The following is a 25734-nucleotide window of genomic DNA, read 5'->3' as shown; positions in this document are numbered from 1 at the left end:
CTCTCACACGTAGCCTCACCTCACGGGGAAGGGTCTAAGGTATCGGGCAAGGCTGCGGGCAAAGGCCTCCTCGCCATCATCTGTGGCTGCCCATGCCAAATAGTTGAGGACCCCAGCATCAACTTCACTTCTTCTGCCTTCAAGCTCTCTCCTTCGCCGTGATCTCCGTAAAGGCCCAGCTGCCTGTGGGGATGACACCAGTGGGCCTGTAGGGCTGCTGCTGTGCCCATGTTCCACAGGCCTTGGTACATGTGCTGCTGAGGGTGGTGGTGCAGCATCTTCATCACTTGCTGCTGCCTGCAGTGATGATGCTGCTGATGGGTCCTCAATGATGGATCCTGATGCAGCCATAGATGGTCCTGCAACCTCTTCCTCCACACTTACAGGATCAATGATAGGGTCTGATTCTGATCCGGTTTCCCTCTCTGTGAGGTTTGACTGTGTTCTGTAAAGAAAACAATAAAATAAAATTTTTATTTTGACATTGTTTAATTAGACATCGGTGTGCAATATTAAAAAAAAACAAAAAACACAACATCTCCTTCTCTACTCCCCTATTATCTCATATTCACACAAGAATATGCAAGATTTGTCTTGGAGAGCCCCACAAATATAACAAACACTATCACGACACATCATAATGTGGCATACCATTTCAAGCTACACAAAAACCAGGCACAACCACCTCTTCAAACAATAAGATACCATGCAGTAACAACCCATACCACAAAACACTGCCTGAACATCTCAACACTCGCATACTACATTCTCACCCATCCCTTGTTGAATCTTGGGATGCTTGGCGGCCAGGGTCCTCTCTCCTCCAGGACCCTTTTGGAATTTATGCTTGTTTACATTATTGTTGGCACTATATTGACACATCCTTACATGGAACTTGCAATGTCATAACCCTAATCCACAAAAAAAAAAAAATTTAGTTTAATTACAAATGTCTAGAGTGGTTTGTACTTACTGCCTAAGATCCATACTGGCATCCAAAAAGGAAAGACGGTCGTAATATATATACTTCCTCTTCTTCAGTGGGGCTGCTGACCCACTCCTAGCCCGCTGCTGTCTTTCCCGCCGGTATTGGTCCCGGATGCTGCGCCATCTTGTCATAACATCATCCACTGCAATTACAAGGGCACAAATAATGTTCTATATCATTCTGAACATAGCTTAGTCCAGTTGTCAGACATATTTGTATTGTTAAAGCAAAAAGTGGCTATAGCACAATAATTTCCATGGTGAGTCAGATGATAAAGGGGTTACATGCAGAGGTCTATATATCGCCCACAGTTAATAACTTGACAGTATCAGACTGGTAGAGAGGGGAGAGAACCCTGTTCTTGCAAACATACATTAGGTAAGATATGCTAGGATAGGAAAGGAAAATGACTTGTGCTATAATGAGAATAATGCTCAAAAATATCTAAAAATAAGACAAGGGACAACAACCCTCTGGACGGATTATGAGGCCAAGAAAAATAATTAGCAGGGCAAGATGAACATGAACTATGTCCAGAAACACTTTGGCATGTTACTCAGCTTCTGAAAATGACAAATAAGGCCATAAATGACATATAAAGATAAAAATGATTGCTCAAGTAATCATGTAGGGAAAGCATCTTTTAAAGTAAAATCTTGTGAATACATGAGTGTACTTACATAGACTTGTCTGCTCCGCACGTGGCCGTTGGGCATAATCAGGGAATAGTAGCCCACAGATGGCCCTCCAAGCTGCCTCTTTCCTGGCCCGGTTGGAGTAGTTGGGATCCCTCTGGTCCCATATTTCAGGCCTTTCTTGGACCAGGATGAGGAGCATATCAACATTGATGATGTTTGCCATGCTGCTTGGAACTCTGTGGAGGCGAGCACCAGACTTCCGGGATGTCTGTGTGGCTTTTTGAGCTAATTAGCATGTCTGAGTTTCATGATTGAGGGCTTGGCTCAATTCCTTGCACCTGGCGATGTCTGGCGTATTTTACGCAAGTCACACTGTTGGTCCGTGTGTGATCCGTATATTTCTCGCCCCCATAGACTTTCATTGGCGATTTTTTTGCGCAATACGGTGACAAACGCAGCATGCTGCGATTTTCTACGGCCGTAGAAGACCGTATAATACGGAACCGTAAAATACGGCAGATAGAAGCTTGGCCATAGAGATGCATTGTACCGTGTGCAATCCGTATTTTCTGCACCTCTCTTACGTCCGTAAAACTCGCGAATGTGAAGCCGGCCTTAAATGGACTATATTGTATTTGTATTAATGTTTTTATTTTTTATTTTCAGGGACTTTTAATCAAAACTATTTATTTAAAAAAATATGTATACATTGTATATTACACATTCAAATATATTAAATGGTTATTATTTTTCTTTATTATATTTCATACCATTGTTTAGGCCACATACCTATAAGACTATAAACATTGTAAAAAAAAAATAAACCTTGAATGGTGATTTAATCAGGCAGTCTAATGTGTATAGGGGCTTCCTGATTCTACCCAAACAGAAGAACTTAAAGGAGATCAGGATTCCAGCAGTCTGGGATTTCGGACTGATGATGCCTTTTTATTGACAATATGAGCGGCTACATGGGGAGTCTGGCAGTGGCTCTCATACAGAACATAGGCGTGCTATGGAGTAGTCAGGAAAGATAGCTGTCAGTCGAATCATTTTTTCAACCGACAGCTAACGATTCTGTATGGGAATCCTATGACATCACATGACTGTATAATGGACCTGGGGGAGCCCATCTGCCTTTATATGATTGATGATGTGACCCACATGTTGCCAGTATTGTTAATCTGGTGACACTGTACAGACTGGCATTTCTCATTCTCAACACTCGGATGTACAGTACAGACCAAAAGTTTGGACACATATTCTCATTTAAAGATTTTTCTGTATTTTCATGGCTACGAAAATTGTAAATTCACACTGAAGGCATCAAAACTATGAATTAACACATGTGGAATTATATACTTAACAAAAAAGTGTGAAACAACTGTTAGTCCTGATATGGTCGAACTTCTTGACCAAGTCATAACCCCTAACAAAATCGAGACAGCCATTAAAAATTTGAAAATTAACAAAAAACCAGGCCCTGATAGGTTTACTAAGGCCCTTTACTATAAAAAATATGCCTCGGCACTGACCCCACACCTCACTAATTATTTCAACTCCCTGAGAGATGGTAATAAACAAGGCACAGCCTCATTAACGGCTGCAATATCTATGATACCTAAGCCCAATTCAGACCACTTATTTTGGTCCAATTATAGACCAATATCTCTAGTTAACATAGACCTTAAAATACTGGCTAAAATCCTATCTCAAAGGTTGAATTCAGGCTTAGGTGCATTAATACACAAAGATCAAGTAGGCTTCGTCCCGCGCCGACAGGCTTCAGACAACATTCGGAGGGTCTCCCACTTGCTACATTTCTGTAAGCGCCGCAATATATCAAGCATGTTACTGTCATTAGACATCAAAAAAGCCTTTGACTCTGTGTCGTGGCCTTACTTGTTTGCGGTGCTGCAGAGATGGAAGTTTCCGGACCACTTCCTCTCCTGGATCCACGCTCTCTATAGTTCCCCTTCCGCCTACGTGCGCTACAGCGGCTTCTCCTCTACACTCTTCCCAATAAGCAGAGGTACCCGCCAGGGTTGTCCCCTCTCGCCCCTATTGTTCCTCCTAGCGTTCGAACCACTGGCTATCCAGCTGCGTCTCAACTCCAAAATACAGGGCGTAGAGGTGGCAACAGTCCCACACAAGCTATTTATGTTTGCAGATGACATTCTACTCCTTCTATCGTCCCCTCATACATCCTTACCGGCCCTTCTCCAAACCTTACAAGATTTTGAATCTATATCTGGTCTGCAAATAAACACTGCCAAATCTTACGCAATGAATGTATCCCTCCCGCAATCAACTATAACACAACTCCAAAAAGATTTTCCGTTTCAGTGGGTCACTAAACATTTGGATTATTTAGGAGTAAAACTGACGGCTAACTTAGACTCCCCCTACGTAGCCAATTATCCACCTATGCTCTGTAAACTTCGCCTTCTACTCCAATCTTGGGAGAAGCTGCACCTCTCATGGCTAGGCCGAGTGCGTGCCTTGAAGATGTCAATTCTCCCCAAGCTACTTTATCTATTCCGCGTCCTGCCAATCCCTATCCCTTCGCACTTCCTTAAAATGGCCTAAAGATCAATAGATACTTTCGTTTGGAGAGGTCTCCCCAGAGTAAATAAAGCCACCCTCTACCGCCACCGCCTGAAAGGGGGCTTGGGTGTTCCTAACCTTCCTAAGTATTACCGCACCGCCCAGTTGGGCCAACTGACCCTATATCACGCCTACACTGAACCTCCATTATGGCTATCCTTAGAGGCCTCCGAGCTACAACCCGACACCATAGATACAATTTTATGGATTCTCCCAACTCAACGCAAACATATCTCGAACCCCATTATAAAACACTCTCTTGCAATCTGGGACTCGCATAAATATTCTTCAAAGCTAATTTCACCCTTTTTGCCCCTCGCTCCACTATGGGACAACATCCTATTCCCCCCAGGCATGAGATTGACTCCCGGGAGTCAATCAAATAGGCCAGGTTTATTATATATGACATCTCTACAACAACTGTTAAGAGGAGACTTTGTGCAGCAGACCTTCATGGCAAAATAGCTGCTAGGAAACCACTGCTATGGACAGGCAACAAGCAGAAGAGACTTGTTTGGGCTAAAGAACACAAGAAATGGACATTAGACCAGTGGAAATCTGTGCTTTGGTCTGATGAGTCCAAATTTGAGATCTTTGGTTCCAACCACCATGTCTTTGTGCGACGCAGAAAAGGTAAACGGATGGACTCTACATGCCTGGTTCCCACCGTGAAGCATGGAGGAGGAGGTGTGATGGTGTGGGGGTGCTTTGCTGGTGACACTGTTGGGGATTTATTCAAAATTGAAGGCATACTGAACCAGCATGGCTACCACAGCATCTTGCAGCGGCATGCAGTTTGCATTTAGTTGGACCATCATTTATTTTTCAAAAGGACAATTACCTCAATCACACCTCCAGGCTGTGTAAGGGCTATTTGACCAAGAAGGAGAGTGATGGGGAGCTACGCCAGATGACCTGGCCTCCACAGTCACCAGACCTGAACCCAATCGAGATGGTTTGAGGTGAGCTGGACTGCAGAGTGAAGGCAAAAGGGCCAGCAAGTGCTAAGCATCTCTGGGAACTCCTTCAAGATTGTTGGAAGACCATTAACGGTGATGACCTCTTAAAGCTCATCAAGAGAATGCCAAGAATGTGCGAAGCAGTCATCAAAGCAAAAGGTGTCTACTTTGAAGAACCTAGAATATAAGACATAATTTCAGTTGTTTCACACTTTTTGTTAAGTATATAATTCCACATGTGTTAATTCATAGTTTTTATGCCTTCAGTGTGAATGTACAATTTTCATAGTCATGAAAATACAGAAAAATCTTTAAATGAGAAGGTGTGTCCAAACTTTTGGTCTGTACTGTATATATAATATGTTGTATGCAGGTATACAACAAATAATCTAGAATTCACTGAAGCAAATATTTTATATCTCTACATTAAACATAATATTCCAATAGTGATTTCTAATAATTAGTTTACAATAGTTATTTCCCAAAGTGTATTCCTGTTGTTGCTAGCATAAATTTACCTGGCAAAGTGACATATTAGCAGGAGAAGAGAGGCACATATTGGTGACAGCAAGTGTGGAAAACAAGTAAGAATGTCTTCATTTACTAGCAGAATATGTAATGGATGCCTCAGGGTTCCTGCGGCTCAGTGGTTACAGCCAAAGGCTTTGCCTGAAGTTATCACTGGCTTCTGCTGAGTCTAAGATGTCTATGTTGCTGATGGATTTACCAACTATAGCTCGGATGACTTTGATTTGTTAAATCTCCAAAGACAATCTAAGAGTAGATCAGCACGTGCTCCTCGTGGAGTCCGTCAGATCATTCATGTACACTGCTGGCTTGTTTTTATTTGAGGATAGAGAACCTTCAGAAAAGGTGAAGCATGTTGATGCTTTCTAAATTACAATAGTCTATGGCGTTTTTGTGATGTTCACATACAGTATATCCTGCCCATAACAGAAAAGCAAGAATCTACTTACAATAGCTGCCTTTCACAGACTGTTGCTATTGCTATTTACTATAGGTCTTGGTAATGCTTTTTTTCATTTTGTTGGAAATCATAATATCCTTATCATTTTAGCCACTCAGTTTAGAAAATTGAATGTCATATTGTTAAGATTCCTTCAACTTCAGAACAAGACAACCGTCTGATGTGTATGGAGGACCTCAGGACTCTCCCTCCATTCATTATTCATCTGTTGGAATTCAATGGACAATTCTTTTGGTTTCAGGGAAGATGAACTACTAACAGAGAGATGCCCTGCACATGAATGATGTAATCGGGGTGGGCAGGGTTAGCACTGGAGTGGGCGGGGTTAGCATCGGGTGGGCGGGGTTAGTACCGAATGCTCTCCTGTCCCGGAAGAGGACCTACTGCCAGAGTGTCCAGAGCAATCTCTCTGCCGGCAGCACAGTGCCTGTCTGCGGGTGATCTGTGCCCCTCAGCTATGTGCCCCCAGTGATCTCTGTGCCTCCCAGCTATGTGCCCCCATGTCATCTCTGTGCCCTCATGTGATCCCTGTGCTCCACCAGCTATATGCCCCCTGTGATTTCTGTGCCCCCCAGTGATCTCTGTTCCCCCTGTGATCACTCTGCACCCCCGCAGCTACAGTTATATGAAAAAGTTTGGGCACCCCTAGTAATCTTAAGCTTAATGTTTTATAAAAATTGTTTTTTTTGCAACAGCTATTTCAGTTTCATGTATCTAATAACTGTTGGACACAGTAATGTTTCTGCCTTGAAATGAGGTTTATTGTACTAACACAAAATGTACAATCTGCATTCAAACAAAATTTGACAGGTGCATAAGTATGGGCACCATTATCATTTTCTTGTTTTAAATACTCCTACCTACTTTTTACTGACTTACTAAAGCACTTTTTTTGGTTTTCTAACCTCATTGAGCTTTGAACTTCAAAGCCAGGTGTATGCAATCATGAGAAAAGCTACTTAAAGTGGCCACTTGCAAGTTGTTCTCCTGTTTGAATCTCCTCTGAAGAGTGGCATCATGGGCTCCTCAAAACAACCGTCTAATGATCTGAAAACAAAGATTATTCAACATAGTTGTTCAGGGGAAGGATACAAAAAGCTGTCTCAGATTTAACCTGTCAATTTCCACTGTGAGGAACATAGTAAGGAAATGGAAGAACACGGGTACAGTTCTTGTTAAGGCCAGAAGTGGCAGGCCAAGAAAAACATCAGAAAGGCAGAGAAGAAGAATGATGAGATCAGTCAAGGACAATCCTCAGACCACCTCCAGAGAGCTGCAGCATCACCTTGCTGCAGATGGTGTCACTGTGCATCGGTCAACTATACAACGCACTTTGCACAAGGAAAGCTGTATGGGAGAGTGATGCGAAAGAAGCCGTTTCTGCAAGCACGCCACAAACAGAGTCAGCTGAGGTATGCAAAGCACATTTGGAGAAGCCATTTTCTTTTTGGAAGAAGGTCCTGTGGACTGATGAAACCAAGATTGAGTTGTTTGGTCATACAAAAAGGCGTTATGCATGGCGGCCAAAAAACACAGCATTCCAAGAAAAACACTTGCTACCCACAGTAGAATTTGGTGGAGGTTCCATCATGCTTTGGGGCTGTGTGGCCAATGCCTGCATCGGGAATCTTGTTAAAGTTGAGGGACGCATGGATTCCTCTCAGTATCAGCAGATTCTTGACAATAATGTTCATGAATCAGTGACAAAGTTACTTATGCACCTATCAAATATTGTTTGAATGCAGATTACACATTTTCTGTTAGTACAATCAACCTCATTGTGTCCAACAGTTATTAGATATATGAAACTAAAATAGCTGTTGCAAAAAAAAACAATTTTTATAAAACATTAAGCTTAAGATTAATAGGGGTGCCCAAAATTTTTCATATAACTGTATATGCCTCCCTGTGATTTCTGTGCCCTCCAGCTATATGCCCCCTGTGATCTCTCTGTGCTCCCCAGCTATGTGCCCCCTGTGATCTATGTGCCCCCCAGTTATGTGCCCCCTGTGATCTCTGTTCCCTGTGATCTCTCTGCCCCTCTCAGCTATATGCCCCCCGTGATTTCTGTGCCCTCCAGCTATATGCCCCCCTGTGATTTCTGTGCCCTCCAGCTATATGCCCCCTGTGATCTCTGTGCCCCCAGCTATGTGCATCCCTATGATCTCTGTGGCTCCCAGCTTTGTGCCCCCAGTGATCTATGTGTCCCCCTGTGATCCCTGTGCCCCCTGCTATGTACCCCCATGATATTTGTGCTCCCATGTGATCTGTGCCCCCTGTGATCTCTGTCCCCTCCAGCTATGTGCCCCTCTGTGATCTCTGTGCCCCCCAGCTATGTGCCCTCCCAGCTTTGTGTGAGCTACGTGCCCTCCTTTGATCTTTGTGCCCCCCCTGTGATCTCTGTGCCTCCCAGCTATGTGCATCCTGTCCCCTGTGATATTTGTGCTCCCATATGATCTGTGCCCCCTGCGATCTCTGTCCCCTCCAGCTATGTGCCCCTCTGTGATCTCTGTGCCCCCCAGCAGCAGTGAGAAACATGATCAGCATCACCTAACATCACAGCTGCACCAAAGAGAAGCAGCTCCAGTCGTCACATTAAGAGTGAGTTACCGTAATTAATTGTTTGACTAAATATACCGGGGTAATTTTCAAGGTGATCATTTTTATGTGGCCCCCAGATGATGGTAGAAATTTCCAAATGGCCCCCAGCTGGAAAAAGGTTCCCCACCTTTGGTTTAGGCACATCAGGGGGTCTCTAAACATGACATGGTGCCCGCCATCGATTCCAGACAATTTTATGTTCAAAAAGTGCTCCCAACATTCTGAGCCCTGCCATGCGCCCACACAGTGGATTTCCCCCACATATAGGGTATTGGTGTACTCAGGAGAAATTGCACAACTTTTTGTGGTCCATTTTCTCCTATTATTCTTGTGAGAATAAAAAAGTTTAGGTGTAAAGTAGAAAAAAATTTAGAATGGAGAGTTGGGTGTAAAGTAAAATTTTTTGTGAAAAAAGCTAAATGTTAAGTTTTTCCTTCCACATTATTTTAGTTTTCGTGAAGCACCTAAAGGGTTAATAAACTTTTTGAATGTGGTTTTGAGCCCCTTGAGGGGTGCAGTTTTTAGAATGGTGTCACTTTTGGATATATTCTGTCATATTGACACCTCAAAGTCACTTCAAACGTGATGTGGTCCCTAAAAAAAACAGCTTTGTGGGTTAATCTGCCGCAAAAGCCAAATAAAAAAAAAAACATTTTATTTCAGAGTTATTGTGGATTTATTATTGCTAATTGATGAATCTGCACTGCTGATCAAGTTTTAGCAAAAAACATTTTTCTATAGAATGTCAATTTGTGGAATCGTATTGTTAGGGTTGGTGGAACGCACCAAATATATAGTTTATTAGATGGAATTGGTGCGTTCGCAACCCGGGATCCACCGTGCAGGAAAATACCTGCTGCTAAGTAAGACGGACTATATGGCGGTACTATAAGTATACATACAAGGGTTAACTTCACCCTGCGTGAAGGAAGCGATCCTGTTGCGTCACAGGACCGCGGTACCGCACATAGAGCGCGAGCAATAAGTCACCGAACACAACCCCAACTAGGATTGAAGTCCGATTAGACCACTGCTGGCACAACACCGCAACTGGGTGTGTAAGGAAACTATCAAAATAGTAAATAAAGGCACGAGAGTGCGTGCGGTGCCGCACGAACGGACGCCGCTAACCACCCAGGCTTGGGTAAGGAAAGCGCACGGCGCCGTACAGGCGGTCACAGCAACTAGACGCTGTTATGTGTGTTTTGTGCTGATGGCTAGTCGGGCGCTAGATAGCTACCATCATCCGCAAACAGTCAATAACACTAGGGAGGGATATTTAGGAGCTTTCATCCTTCGACATACATCCATCTACACACACACATATTTTCAAGACAATACTAGCGCATGGCCGTGCGGTCATGCGCAGTTTATATAGTTGCAGCACAGGAAGCTGCTACTGAAGTTTTTGCCCTTTCAGGACCTTCCAGAAGGACCAATGGAAAGTGCTGCAGTACCTGAGCATGTTTTGCCCTTTCAGGAGGACCAATGGAATGTACTGCAGCACCTGAGCATGTGAGCGAACATGTGGCCCTCGACCTCCAGTGGGAGACCCTGCCCTGGGCATGCTCAGTGTGAGTAAACAAGGACTTAGTCCCAGAGAGGCTCGCTCGCCGCAGATCAGTGCAGGGTACCATAGGAAAGCCAGAAAAGGCAGTAGTGACCCTATGCACCGAATCAGCCTCAGCGAGATGCTGGGAGCGACGTCTCCGCTGAGCAGAGCCCACTGCGGCCGATACCGAATGGGAGACCGCAGCAGACACGGATCGAGATTTCCCCTGTGCAGCAGAGGAAACTCGACTTCTAACATTACCCCCCCCTTAGGCCCCCCCCCCCCTCCTTGAGCCTCACTATGCTCAAAAGCTGCGATAAGCAGCGGAGCCCGAATGTGCTCCACAGGCTCCCAGGTTCTATCCTCTGGGCCGTGACCCTTCCAGTCCACCAGATAAAATTTCTTGCCACGTACCACCTTGCACCCCACAATAGCATTCACCTCAAACTCATCCGTGGATGAACCCGATGTCCCAGCAGATGACTCAGAAAACCGGGACAAATGAACGGGCTTTAAGAGGGAAACGTGGAAAGTATCGGTGATACCAAGGCGTGGAGGAATAGCCAAACGGTAGACCACAGGGTTGACCTGTTCCAGAACCTTAAATGAGCCAATGTAGCGAGGAGAAAACTTAGTGGACTCAACTCGAAGCCTGATGTTACGGGCGGAGAGTCACACTAAGTTGCCAGGAGCAAAGACCGGAGCGGGGCGCTGGTGTGTATCAGCCGAAACCCTCATTCTCTCCTTGGAGGCCCGGATGGCATCCTGTGTGCGGTCCCAGATGTCACGTGCCTCCACCGCCCAGTCTGCCACCCTAGAATCGGTGGATGACACGGGCATGGGCACAGGGACACGCGGATGCTGGCCGTAATTAAGGAGAAAAGGAGTTTGACCAGTGGAATCGGCTACGGCGTTGTTCAAGGCAAATTCCGCCCAAGGTAGCAAAGATGCCCAGTCATCCTGCCTAGCAGAGACGAAATGTCGCAAATATGTCACCAGAGTCTGGTTGGTTCTCTCCACCAACCCATTCGTCTCGGGATGGTATGCAGAGGAGAGGTTTAACTCTATGCTGAGTAAACGGCAGAGCTCTCTCCAAAACCGAGATGCGAACTGGGGACCCCGATCGCTGACAATCTTATCAGGCATACCATGCAATCGGAAAACGTGTTTAATGAACAACACCGCCAAGGCCCGTGCTGAGGGTAACCGAGGAAGCGGCACCAAATGCACCATCTTGGAGAAATGGTCGGTGACAACCCAAATAATGGAGCAGCCACGCGACTTGGGTAGACCCACCACAAAGTCCATCCTGACCATCTCCCAGGGCCTGTCTGCCACCGGTAGAGGGTAAAGCAACCCAGCAGGCCGTTGCCGAGGAGACCGATTCTGGGCGCAAGAAACGCACGCCTGAATATAGTCCTTGACATCACGGGCCATATGCGGCCACCAGTATGTTCTCGCCAGAAGCTCAGATGTCCTCTTGGTCCCAAAATGCCCACCCACTGGAGGAGTGAGCCCAAGAGAGAACCTCCGGTCGCAAGTTAGCTGGTACGAAAGTCTTGCCCGGGGGCACAGACTCAAGCGAAACCGGAGCTACAGTTCTCAGGCTCTCAGAAGGGACAATAAGCCGAGGCTCCTCCTCCTCCGATGACACCACGGAGCGGGAGAGAGCGTCAGCACGAACGTTCTTCTCCCCGGAGAGGAAATGGAGAGTAAAATTGAACCGAGAGAAGAACAGGGACCATCTAGCCTGGCGAGAATTCAGCCGCTGGCCCGTTTGCAGATACACCAAGTTCTTGTGGTCAGTGAAGACTTGGAAGGGAAAGCGAGCTCCCTCCAAGAGATGTCTCCACTCAGAAAAAGCCAACTTCATGGCCAGCAACTCCCTGTCCCCAATGGAATAATTCCTCTCCGCTGGTGTGAAGGTCTTGGAGAAGAAGAAGCAAGGATGCTTCCGACCTTGAGCATCCTTTTGGAAAAGGACTGCTCCAGCACCAACGGATGAGGCATCCACCTCCAAGATAAATGGCTTATCAACATCGGGGCGATGTAGGATGGGAGCGCTAGCGAAGTGTGACTTGATCGAGAGAAAGGCTTTGGAGACCTCCTCTGACCACAACTTGGGATTTGCTCCCTTCTTGGTGAGGGCAACCAAGGGAGCTACCAAAGTTGAGAAGTGTGGGATGAACTGGTGATAATAATTAATGAACCCCATAAAGCGCTGCACCGCTTTAAGAGAATGGGGTTCTTGCCAGTCCATTACAGCCTGTAGCTTGGCAGGATCCATAGCCAAACCCTGGGCAGAGATGATATAACCAAGGAAAGGCAAGGACTCCTGCTCAAACACACACTTCTCCAACTTGGCGTAGAGGGAGTTTGCCCGTAGGAGGTCGAAGACTCTGCCAACATCTCTCCGGTGGGAGTCAATATCTGGAGAAAAGATGAGAATATCATCCAGATAGACTACGACCGAGGTGGTGAGCATATCCCGGAAGATGTCATTCACAAAGTCTTGGAAAACGGCTGGGGCATTACAGAGCCCAAAGGGCATCACCAGATATTCATAGTGCCCATCCCTGGTGTTAAAAGCCGTCTTCCATTCATCCCCCTCACGGATGCGAATCAGGTTGTAGGCACCCCGCAGATCTAACTTCGCAAATACCCTCGCTCCCCGTAGCCTATCAAACAGCTCAGATATCAGGGGTAATGGGCACTTGTTCTTAACGGTGATGGCGTTAAGACCCCTGTAGTCTATGCATGGACGTAAGTCTCAAGTCTTCTTCTGTACGAAGAAGAACCCAGCCCCTGCCGGTGACACTGACTTCCTAATAAATCCTCTTGCCAGATTCTCTTGGATGTACTGAGACATTGCCTCCGTCTTCGGGAGAGATAACGGATAGACTCGACCCCGGGGAGGCTCAGCACCAAGCAAGAGGTCAATAGGACAGTCATAGGGGCGGTGAGGCGGAAGGGTCTCCGCAGCTCTTTTGGAGAACACGTCTGCATAGGGCCAATAGTGCTTGGGGAGAGAGGAAAGATCTGCGGGTACCTGTGTAGTAGCAACCTAAATGCACTCCCTCTGACATCTATCCTTGCAGGATTTACTCCATCCCAAAATTCTCCCAGAGGACCACTCAATATGAGGAGAATGGTAGCGAAGCCATGGTATCCCCAACAGGACCTCATCAATTCCCTCAGGAATGACTAATAGGGAGATTATCTCCTGATGTGATGGAGACACAGAAAGCGTGAAAGGAATGGTTTGGTGGGTAATCTGTGAGGGTAGTGTTGACCCATTTACCACTCGAACGGTCACAGGCTTGGCGAGCATCACCAAGGGTATTGCGTGACGCTGGGCAAAAGAGCAAGACATAAAATTACCCTCTGCCCCAGAATCCACGCATAGCTCGACCATAAGAGTGGATGGGCCTATGGTAATTGTCCCCTTGAAGGACAACTTTGAGGCAAACGTCGCCGTGTCTAGTGTACCTCCTCCAACTGCCACTAAACACTGACGTTTCCCCGACCGCTGAGGACCCATGGAGGCAAGATGTCCTGACTGCCGGTAAACATGACGGACCTTATGTGCACGGGCGGACTGAGACTTGGATCCCGCTCGTGTCACCTCTAAGGCCTCATGTGACTCGGACGCCTGGACTGGAGATTCCAAAGGTTTGGAGAAGGTGGGAGCCAGCCGAAACCTCTGCCTACACTGGGCTCGCTCCAACCTTCGCTCGTGAAAACGAAGGTCTATGCGAGTAGATATGGCTATGAGCTCCTCCAGTGAGGCGGGAATCTCCCTAGTGGCCAAAGCGTCTTTCACATGGTCAGCCAGCCCCCTCCAAAATACGGGAATGAGGGTTTTATCTGACCATTCCAACTCAGACGCTAATGTCCGGAAGAGAACAGCAAAATGGCTGACCATGGTTGAACCCTGAGTCAAAGCCAGCAGCTGGAGCGCTGTATCATGGGTGACTTGAGGTCCTAAAAAGACCTGTTTCAGAGAGTCCAGAAACCGAGGAACACTCCGCACCACATGATCGTTGCGCTCCCACAGCGGCGTAGCCCACTCCAACGCTCTGTCCGACAAGAGGGAGATTATGAATCCCACCTTTGCCCGCTCAGTAGGGAAACGTGCAGCCAGGAGCTCGAGGTGTATACCACATTGGCTCACGAAACCCCTACAGGACTTACTGTCCCCAGAGTATCTCTCAGGCAAAGGAAGGTGAGATAGGGTCGGAACAGAGGTGGCAGTGGGTAAAGCTGCTGCAGCCACGCTAGCAGCCTGAACAGCTATTGCGGTAACATCCACCGCCGAGGTTGCACGCTCAAGAGACGCCAACCGGCCCTCCAGCAGCTGGATGTACCCCTGCAATCGCTGTTCATCCGCCATTACTTAGCCAGATCCTGGCGCTAGTATACTGTTAGGGTTGGCGGAACGCACCAAATATATAGTTTATTAGATGGAATTTGTGCGTTCGCAACCCGGGATCCACCGTGCAGGAAAATACCTGCTGCTAAGTAAGACGGACTATATGGCGGTACTATAAGTATACATACAAGGGTTAACTTCACCCTGTGTGAAGGAAGCAATCCTGTTGCATCACAGGACCGCGGTACCGCACATAGAGCGCGAGCAATAAGTCAGCGAACACAACCCCAACTAGGATTGAAGTCCGATTAGACCACTGCTGGCACAACACCGCAACTGGGTGTGTAAGGAAACTATCGAAATAGTAAATAAAGGCACGAGAGTGCGTGCGGTGCCGCACAAACGAACGCCGCTAACCACCCAGGCTTGGGTAAGGAAAGCGCACGGCGCCGTACAGGCGGTCACAGCAACTAGACGCTGTTATGTGTGTTTTGTGCTGATGGCTAGTCGGGCGCTAGATAGCTACCATCATCCGCAAACAGTCAACAACACTAGGGAGGGATATTTAGGAGCTTTCATCCTTCGACATACATCCATCTACACACACACATATTTTCAAGACAATACTAGCGCATGGCCGTGCGGTCATGCGCAGTTTATATAGTTGCAGCACAGGAAGCTGCTACTGAAGTTTTTGCCCTTTCAGGACCTTCCAGAAGGACCAATGGAAAGTGCTGCAGTACCTGAGCATGTTTTGCCCTTTCAGGACCTTCCAGGAGGACCAATGGAATGTACTGCAGCACCTGAGCATGTGAGCGAACATGTGGCCCTCGACCTCCAATGGGAGACCCTGCCCTGGGCATGCTCAGTGTGAGTAAACAAGGACTTAGTCCCAGAGAGGCTCGCTCGCCGCAGATCAGTGCAGGGTACCATAGGAAAGCCAGAAAAGGCAGTAGTGACCCTATGCACCGAATCAGCCTCAGCGAGACGCTGGGAGCGACGTCTCCGCTGAGCAGAGCCCACTGCGGCCGATACCGAATGGGAGACCGCAGCAGACACGGATCGAGATTCCCCCTGTGCAGCAGAGGAAACTCGACTCCTAACACGTATCCACTTGCCTGTTTCTATATTCCAATGTGGATTTTACCTGTGCAAATTGGCAGGTAAACTCCACAGCAAGTCCAGTATGTGTGGACCCTCCAGAAGTGTAAATAGGTTCTAGGGACGCTACAGTAAGACTCTGGGCAATACTAGACGTTCATTCTTATTTCCAGACCACTTTATACTGTTTTTATTATTTGTGTATGCACGATTTTAGCCATGTGTTCTATGCATTACGTAAACCAGGGGAAGGTGCTTTTATACGAGTATACAGTTTCTTGCGAAAGTATTCGTCCCATTGGCTTTTTACCTATTTTGTTACATAATAGCCTGTATTTAAGTATTTTGGAATATGGTGTGCGTGTGGTGCACTAAATAGTCTAAGTTGGTGAAGTTATACTCAGCATCTTGTTGGTATAACACTAAATGTTAGAGACCCACTTAACATAGATAACACCACCAAAAAACTAAATCGTGCATAAATGTCTCAAATAGAACAATTTCTTTATTAATAAATCCAAATTTATGCAAAAAATGTGTTTAAAAACGCAGAGAAATGCAATGGAGGACCATATATGCATGCAGTAATACAATAAGATATACAGTGTATTTTTCAAAAAACTGTAAAGTGCCAAGTGCATATAAATATTCTATTAGACATGCTTACTAGAGTCTATAGTGTATGCAATAGTGAAAATAATAGCCTATAGTAATTAAAATAGAATTACTTACATCATATACAGGTAAAAATGATAGACGTATGGTCCTGGCGCACCATAAAATACATTGCATACCTTAATGTATTACTGCATGCATGTATGGCCTTTCATTGTGTCACTTTGCTGTTTTATCTGAGACATTTATGCCTAAGTTGGCGAAGTGTAGTAAGAAAAATATAGGCATAAATTTAATTTATGCGATCAAATAACTAAAAATTGAAAGTTATTACTTTTATAAGTCACATGCTTATTGAAAGTCTAAGTGTCACATGGTCTGTCAGTATATGCACACCTTTTCTGAAGTGCCACAGAGGCTGCAATACCATTAAGCAAGAGGCACCACTAACCAAACAACACCAAGAAGACCAAGGAGATCTCCGAACAAGTCAGGGACAAAGTTGTTGTACAAGTCAGGGTTGCATTATACAAATATATCCCAATCTCTGATGATCTCCGGAGCACCATCAAGTCAATTATCATCAACTAGATGGTGGCCAGATTCTAACGCATCGGGTATTCTACCATATGTATGTGTAGCAGCCACATAGTATATAGCACAGGCCACGTAGTATATAGGAGCCATGTAGTATATAGCAGACACGCAGTCTATCACACAGCCACATAGTATATAACACAGCCCACGCAGTATATAACAGCCCACGCAGTATATAACACAGCTCACGAAGTATATAACACTGCCCATGTAGTATATAGCAGCCACGCAGTATGTAACACAGCCCAAGTAATATATAACAGCCCAAGTAATTTATAGTACAGCCCAGGCAGTATATAACACAGGCCACATAGTATATAACCCAGCCCATGCAGTATATAACACAGCCCACGTAGTATATAACACTGCCCACGTAGTATATAGCAGCCAGGCAGTATATAACACAGCCCACGCAGTATATAACACTGCCCACGTAATATATAACACTGCCCGCGTAGTATATAGCAGCCACGCAGTATATAACACAGCCCATGTAATATATAGCACAGCCCACGCAGTATATAACACAGGCCACATAGTATATAACACAGCCCACGCAGTATATAACACTGGCTACGCAGTATATAACACAGCCCACGTAGTATATAGGAGTGTGGGCACAAAATCCCTGTTAAAAAAATAATTAAAATAAAAAATTGTTATATACTCACCCGCCGCTGTCCAGCAATGCTGTCCCTATGCGCGCGCTGCTGCCGCCAGCTTCCGTTCCCAGAGATGCATTGCGAAATTTCCCAGATGACTTAGCGGTCTCGCGAGACTGCTAAGTCTTCTGGGTAATTTCGCAATGCATCTCTGGGAACGGAAGCTGGCGGCAGCCGCGCGCATCAGCGGACGACGGAAGGAGAGAATAGCAGGTTTTGGGGGTTTTTTTTACTATTTTTAAAATTAGGCAGCATCAATAGTAAAAAAGTTGATCACACAGGGTTAATAGCAGCGTTAACGGAGTTCGTCACCCGCGGCATAACGCGGTCCGTTAAAGCTGCCATTAACCCTGTGTGAGCACTGACTGGAGAGAAGTATGGAGAGGGCGCCGAGCACTGACTGGACGGAAGTAGGGAGGGACTAATTCTCGGCCGGACTGTGCCCGGCGGCCGTGACCAATCGGCAACGCGAGATTTCCGGGACAGACAGAAAGACAGACAGACAGACGGAAGTTTCCCTTAGACAATTATATAGTAGATTGCTAAGAACATGGTACCACAGCCAACCTGACAAGAGAGGGCCGCCCACCAAAATTCTCAGTCCGGGTAAGGAGGACATTGATCAGAGAGGCAGCACATAGACAGAAGGTAACCCTGAAGGAGCTGCAAAGTTCCCAAACAGAGATTGGAGAATGTGTCCATATGAGCACAATAAGCCATACACTCCATAGAGGTGGCCTTTATGGAAGAGTAGGCAAAGGAAAAAGCCTTTACTTACACACAAAAATTGTAAGGATTGTTTTGAGTTTGTCAAATGACATGTGGGAGACTCCCCAAATGTATGCAGGAAGGTGCCGTGGTCAGATGAGACCAAAATTTAACTTTTTAGCCACCAAGGTAAACGCTATGTCTGGTGCCAAACCAACAAAGCTTATCACCCAAGAACACAATTGCCACAGTTATTTAAGACTTGGACAGAGGTTCACCTCTCAATAAGACAATGACCCAAAGCATACTGCCAAAGCAACACTCAAGTGGTTTAAGGGGAAGCGTGTAAATGTTTTTGAGTGGTCTAGTCACAGCCCAGGCCTTAATTTAATTGAGAATCTGTGGTCAGACTTGAAATTAGATGGTTTACTCTGGTGAACAACAAATTTGAAGGAGATGGAGCAGTTTTGCCTTGAGAAATGGGCAAAAATCCCAATGGCAAGATGTGGGACGCTGCTAGAGACTTATCCAAAGTGACTTGCAGCTGTAATTGAATGCAAAAGGAGGCTCTATAACATAATGACTATTGTTGTTTGCTTCACAATAAAAAGAAAACCAAATGTTCCCAGTTGTAGGCATGTTCACATCATGAGCTGATGCAAATCCTCCAAAAAAACTATGAAATTCCAGGTTGTGAGGTAGCACAACACAAAAAACTGCCGAGGGGGGTGGAAGGGAGAGTGAATACTTTCGCAAGCCACTGTAATACTACATCAGAAAGAGAAAAGAAAGATTTTGCGAGATTTCACAAATTTGAGTTATCAGTACTGGTATTCGGGTCACTAATGTTTTCATGTCTTTCCATAAGATGAGCTATTTGAATTATTCATGTGAATGTGAGTAATAGAAATATGGTGGGGACGAGGTTATAAATCTACTTGTATCACATGCCAATTTGATTGCCTGTCCCAAAACCTAATGAAGGGGTCATAGACAAGTCATATACATAACACAGTATGAGGCTTTCCATTTACAGACCATCTAATGTCAAATAAAAAACCTTATTGAACCACTCTAGATTGTCCTATACATCAACCCTGTGGTTTTATGGCCTAAAAAGATAACATTGCCATCATTACAAGTCAGAAGCTTAGAATACATCCTATTCTGTATGAATAATAGTGTGTGACATACATTTAAAGGGCATATATTGTAATATAGGTTAATTCAAGTAATGGATTGTCTGGAATGTCAAAATATCTAGCGTGGGCCAAACAGCTAATTGATCATTTTAAGATGAAATCCTAGGCAAAACCCTTTATTATTGTTCCATGAAAGGCCACATAAAAAAGCTATATAAATCAAGGCAAATTTTGTTTTTAGATACATTGACGCTTTATATGTCTTAGCATTCAATGCTGATGTGTCCTAACAACCAGGCCTAATAGTTTTAGTATCCTTTACAAGAGCTAGATAAATTGTGGATGAGTTTATCAAGCAACATTCAAAGCCTTATAATATTTTAACATAATATATCTACATTATTTCACAGGCATGTATACTACCGCCGGCTCTATATAAATAAGATTATTATTCAAGCAGTCCACTAGCAGAATAAAGCAGGCTCTTGCTGCAAATGGCTCACTAGTACATCTCTCCTAGTATATTTTTGTATATACTAATAACAGACTTTCTTTAATGTTTTAAATTAATAATTAAAGAAAAGGCTCATTTTATTCACAGAAGCACTCCCATCAAAGTTTTAATTTTCTTAATATATTGCAATCATATATATATTATATAGCACTGCGTGTCATATATACTCGAGTATAAGCCGAGGCACCTAATTTTGCCAGGAAAACCTAGGAAAACTTATTGACTGGAGTATAGCCGGAAATGCATTATCCCTATCCTGTTGTGCACGGCCTCCTCATCCCTATCCTGGTATGCATAGTTCCTCATCTCTATCCTGGTATGCATGGTTCCTCATCCCTATCCTGGCATGCATGGTTCCTCATCCCTATCCTGGTATGCATGGCCTCCTCATCCCCATCCTGGTATGCATGAGTCCTCATCTCTATCCTGATATGCATGGTTCCTCATCCCTATTCTGGTATGTATGGCCCCTCATCCCTATCCTGGTATACATGGCCTCCTCATCCCGATCCTGGTATACATGGTTCCTCATCCCTATCCTGCTATGCATGGCCCTCTCATCCCCATCCTGCTATGCATGGCCTCCTCAACCCCATCCTGATATGCATGGTTCCTCATCTCTATACTGGTATGCATGGTTCTTCATCCCTATTGAATGCATGGTATCCTCATCCCCATCCTGGTGTGCACGGCCTCCTCATACCCATCCTGGTATGCATGGTTCCTCATCCCTACCCTGGTATGCATGGTTCCTCATCCCTACCCTGGTATGCATGGTTCCTCATCCCTATCCTGGTATGCATGGTTCCTCATCCCTATCCTTGTATGCATGGCCTCCTCATCCCCATCCTGGTGTGCACAGCCTCCTCATCCCCATCCTGGTTTGCACAGCTTCCTCATCACCATACTTGGTATGCACATGTTCCTCATCCCCATCCTGGTTTGAATGGCTCCTCATCCCTTTCCTGGTTTGCATGGCTCGTCATCCCTATCCTGATATGCATGATCCCTTCATACATATCCTGGTATGCAAGGTCTCTTCATCCCTATCCTTGTATGCATGGCACCCTCATCCCTATGCTTGTATGCATTGCACCCTCATAAATATCATTGTATGCATGGCACCCTCATCCCTATCCTGGTATGCATGGCCCCCTCATCCCTATCCTTGTATGCATGGCCTCCACATCCCCATCCTGGCATGCATGGCACTCTCATCCCTATCCGTGTATGCATGGCTCCCATCACAAAAGCATAAAAAATCCTACTTACTCTTCCTGCTTCCCTCGCAGCATCTTGTTCAAGCATCTGATTTATGTTTGTAAGCAGCGCATGGCAGGGACGTCTTACGCTGCTTACAAGCAGAGCACAGCTGGTGGAATACTCACTGCACTCCACTCCAGGACTATGTTCATGGAGGGCAGTGAGTATCCATTACTATTAATTAGCACGCACAGTGTCAGCCACAGCCACCCTGCGGTCACGTGTCCAACTACTTAAGGGAATGAATATTCACCTCCACACCTATGGGAGTAGAGAGATATGATCTGTCACGGTTCCACCCATCAGGGTGTCTGGGATGCAGTTACTGACAGCTCGGCTGTCCAATCCGTTAGAAGCGTGCTGAAGCTGGCAGTACTTTGATGGACAGCATGGCCATCCAATCTGGTACAGGGGCATGCTGAGCTGTCAGTGTGTTGATTGACAGCTTGACTATCCAATCTGTTACTGGGAGGCGTTGGCTATCTCCAAGTGTTCACTATTCCGGGTGATTGCCATGCCTACTTAACTGAGCAGCTTCTCCCAGACCACTGCCAGGCGTACATTCAGCCTGTGAGGTTTGTTCTCCTGTGCCTTGAGTTCTGTATGCTTGATCTGTTGCCTGGCCTTAGACTTCGTTCTGACCATCCACCTGTTTAAGTCCTTCAGCTCTGATTCGCTATCCTCCCGATACTCTGACCTCGGAACATTACCTGAATGCGCTTTTGTCTCTTCCTTCTGTTTATGATGTACCCTCCTGGCTTCTGACCTTGGATTCCTTGACCCCTCTGACTAATGGCTTGCCCATGAGAAGTGACTAATGTCACATGAATATTCATTTCTCTTAAGTAGCCACTGCAGGAAGCTGGTGGCTATGGCTGACACTGTGCGCGCTACTACAAAGAAATTAATATTCACTGCCACTTCCCCTTGGCGACCTAGTACGCCACCAGCGCTGCAGCTTCACCACGTGCTGACCTCCGGATCTCTGTAGCACTGCTGTGCACTGCACACCCCAGATGTACACATTGCATTTAGTTTGGTGATAGCCATTACATTGTCAGAGGGATCCCCCTACTGGCCATACGCATTATCCTTCCATTCCAGATAAATTGAACTGTTTTGAAGAAGGTCCACCTGGGACCGAAAACGTTCGACAAACAAACTGGTTCTATGTCTGGATAATAATAAACTGTAATTGTTACTTTTTACAATTTTTGAGTGCCGGGTTATTCTTGAATACTTGATGCTCATGATAGCCAAATTTACAAGTCGTTCCTGCTTCATTTATGTCCTTAATCTACCTTCCTCGAAGGTAGCTGAACAAACTCTCATATGATCTAATCTGAGCGAGAGATCATATAGCTGAATAGGTAGCACCTAGAAGCTTCTGTTGAGATCAGAGAGCCGAGCATTAGGTACAGGGAGGGTACTAAGGAAGTCTGGCTAGGCTAGCCAGGTCAGTGGATGCTGACGCAGGTCAGGTGCCATGACTCTGCTGCTCTGCGCCAGCCACTGAGATGTAGGACCGTAGCCAGGTCCCTACACTTTCAATAGTTTCTCTTTTGTTAAATATTCCTTATCATTAGAAACGGTTCACAGCAAAGAGTGTATTTAACATGTTTTGAGATATTTATCCCTATATTGGTGGGAGGCCCCCACTTGGTGGGGGGCCCAGGGCCTGGACCCCTTAGGCCCCCCTAAATTCGGGCTTGCACAGTACTATATAGTATGATGATTGCAATATATTAAGAGGATAATGCCAGCTGATTTTCCCACGCTCAAGAGTTCATCTGAGTTCATGCTGTGAGGGAGCGCAGCTTCAGTGACATCACCGCTAGTCACTGAAGCTCCGCTCCCAGCATTTCATTCATTCCCCAGTAGTTTACAGCTGGGCCGGTAGCAACAGCACCGTTCCCGGTTGTAAACTGTATATACCCCAGATATGGATTACGACATGGGACTGAATGTATGCCGGACAGGTATGGGTATATTGTTGGTTTATTATTTTTTCATTTATTACAGGAGATCGGGGGCATCATTTGGATTGGCAGAAGAATAAAAATGGCAAAACTGTGTGGTCTTTCAAAAATAAAATACTTTATTCTGCATGTGTGTGTTTATTTAACCCTTTACAAACGTTAGGATTAGTAATGGATAGAAGTCTTATTGACATCTCTCCATTACTAATGGGCTTAATGTCACCTAACAATACAAAGGTGACATTAACCCCTTATTACCACATATGCCACCACTACAGGGCAGTGGGAAAATAGAGGCTAAGTACCAGAATTAGTGCATCTTACAGATGCGCCTTTTCTAGGGTGGCTAGGGGCAGATGTTGTTAGCCAGGTGGGGTGCAATAGCCATGGTCCCTCTCTAGGCTATTAATATCTGTCCTCAGTCACTGGCTTTCCCTCTCTCACCCAGAAAATTGCAAGGGAGCCCATGCCAGTTTTTTCCGTGAATACTGTCACGATTCACACCGTGACTGTCAACAGTACGTCACGATCGGGGTGACCTTTGGCCTGCCCACGGCTATCACATGTACAGGGGGCTTATCTTAGTTATCCCTCCACTGCTCCAATGTGATGAAAACACAAACAAGTCTATTGACCTCTCAATTTACCGCAGGGGCTTATTTTAGGTATCCCACTGCTCTGCAATATGACTCAAACTACAGGGATTTATGTATGTGCCACTTGAAAACTTGCAGCTCTCTGATGCCCCCCTACCCTCAGGTCAGATTAGGTACTGCACATAGGGTAATTAGTCGCCAGAAAGGCTGCCTGCTATGTACTGGCTGTTGGGCACGCTGCAGCGAGGGCGATATAACTACTCCCACTCAGGCAGGAACAATAATTATCAATGCCGCCGTCACTATAATGACTCCCAAAAGCGCAGGACAAGGTATGCTGCCACCAGCTTCGATTAACGGGTCCGAAGCTAACCCAAAACAGTAGCGTAATTCCCTTCAGAAGACTTAGCGTACGTTTTAGAGCAGGAGAACGAAGCTAGTATTTTAAATATTTTACTCCATAAAGATCAAGCAGTGTTTATAAAAAAAAGTATATAAAGATGTTACAATATGAGACAAAGTATGTATGTATAAAGCAATTATAAAATAACATGGATTAAAGAAGAAAGATAAAACTCACATGTGCTCAGATCATTGCAGGAAAAACCATTCTGGTAGGCGGAGCCAAATATCCCAGTGCATCAGGAGGTCTGGATAGGAACAGCTCCTCAGGCAAGACTGAATGCTGGGTGAAGTGCAGAAACTTATAACTGCAGCCTTGTGACATCACTAAAGGAGTTGAGTTACAATCGCCCTCCCCTCTCTTCAGCTGTACAGTTTTTTCCAACAATTCTTATAACTCTCATATCTTTTCCCAAGAATCTGGCAGAGTCATAACACACACCTCATCCATCTTGTATTAAAATTAGCTTTCTATTGGTACCAAATTCATCCTAGTTGTTCGACACGGTTCCGGATAAATCCGCACTTTGTACTTGTTGTGTTTAGCTGCTCGTGCTTACAGTGTTGGACAGCTCTACCGATGGAAGTTAGCAATATATACTTATTATTTTTCTAGCCCAAATCGGTGGCCCAATATCTTACTATAATAGAACAAAGAACCTCATGTCTTGAGAGGATATCAGACCAGTTTCAGCTGGAGAGAGATTTGTGCAGCTACAAGCGCCATAAAAATTCCTGGCTTGGAGGAAGGGCAGAGCATAGAGGAATAGCTTCACACACCGCAGAAGCATAGAGAGAAGGGGGGGGGGGTCGGAGCCCACAGTGGTGTGCTAACAGGGAATATGAAAAATCCTGCTCCATTTTATACATTATCGTGACAAATACATTCTTTTATTAAATACATACAGGTCCCAAATTTTACAAATACATAGTACTAACAGTATTAGACACTGACATCTATAAATCTAACTGTTCTGCAATAGTTTACTGTATGTAAACCATGTCTCCTATCCTGTCGGCTTCTGTAATTATTTCACAGAAGCCGACAACTGAATTATCGGCCATTCTGCTATCTATCGCTCTATGAAATATAAAGATATATATATTTATATACACACCTATTCTATGTGTATATATCTATTCTATACTGTAAGCGGGAGATCAGTTGTCAGCTTTTAATCTAAACCCCTATCCAGTAGCGTAGCTACCAGGGGGGCAGAGGGTGCGGCCACCCCGGGCCCACAGCTCACAGGGTCCCACCCGGAGCTACACTACACTTAATTAGCTCTACCTCGGGCAGGGGCTGGAGAAAGGCAGTGAAGCTATGCCCCTCCCCCCAGTGCTGACACTGTACCTGTGTCCAGCAGACACGCCCACATTGCACGCTCAGTGAACGTGTCTGACTGCTGCAGAGAAGTCAGGACCATGGCGCTGGGTCTTCGCTCCAGAG

At 45.5% G+C, this 25734-nt stretch overlaps 1 protein-coding gene across 1 annotated transcript; it reads right to left on the bottom strand.

The window, feature by feature from the left end:
- Positions 1 to 15: 15 nt before the first annotated feature.
- LOC138656681 (uncharacterized) lies at positions 16 to 1968 on the bottom strand. The gene is made up of 3 exons (XM_069743836.1): positions 1669 to 1968; positions 974 to 1130; positions 16 to 445 (listed from the first exon to the last, which is right to left on the bottom strand). The coding sequence occupies exons 1-3, from the start codon at positions 1847 to 1849 to the stop codon at positions 16 to 18; spliced, it is 768 nt and encodes a 255-aa protein (XP_069599937.1). The 5' UTR covers positions 1850 to 1968.
- Positions 1969 to 25734: the final 23766 nt, after the last annotated feature.

The sequence above is a fragment of the Ranitomeya imitator genome, chromosome 1 (assembly GCF_032444005.1).
Source record: "Ranitomeya imitator isolate aRanImi1 chromosome 1, aRanImi1.pri, whole genome shotgun sequence".
In the NCBI taxonomy this organism is placed as follows: domain Eukaryota; kingdom Metazoa; phylum Chordata; class Amphibia; order Anura; family Dendrobatidae; genus Ranitomeya; species Ranitomeya imitator.
This window is presented reverse-complemented; position numbering and strand designations above follow the sequence as displayed.

What these genes read in the sequence shown, in the direction of transcription:
- LOC138656681 (XM_069743836.1), bottom strand. Translation starts at nt 1,849, where the DNA reads ATGGCAAACATCATCAATGTTGATATGCTCCTCATCCTGGTCCAAGAA. An exon ending in TGCGGAGCAGACAAGTCTAT is followed by an intron (nt 1,131 to 1,668) that starts GTAAGTACACTC and finishes TTGTAATTGCAG; the next exon opens with TGGATGATGTTATGACAAGA. An exon ending in GCCAGTATGGATCTTAGGCA is followed by an intron (nt 446 to 973) that starts GTAAGTACAAAC and finishes TTTTCTTTACAG; the next exon opens with AACACAGTCAAACCTCACAG.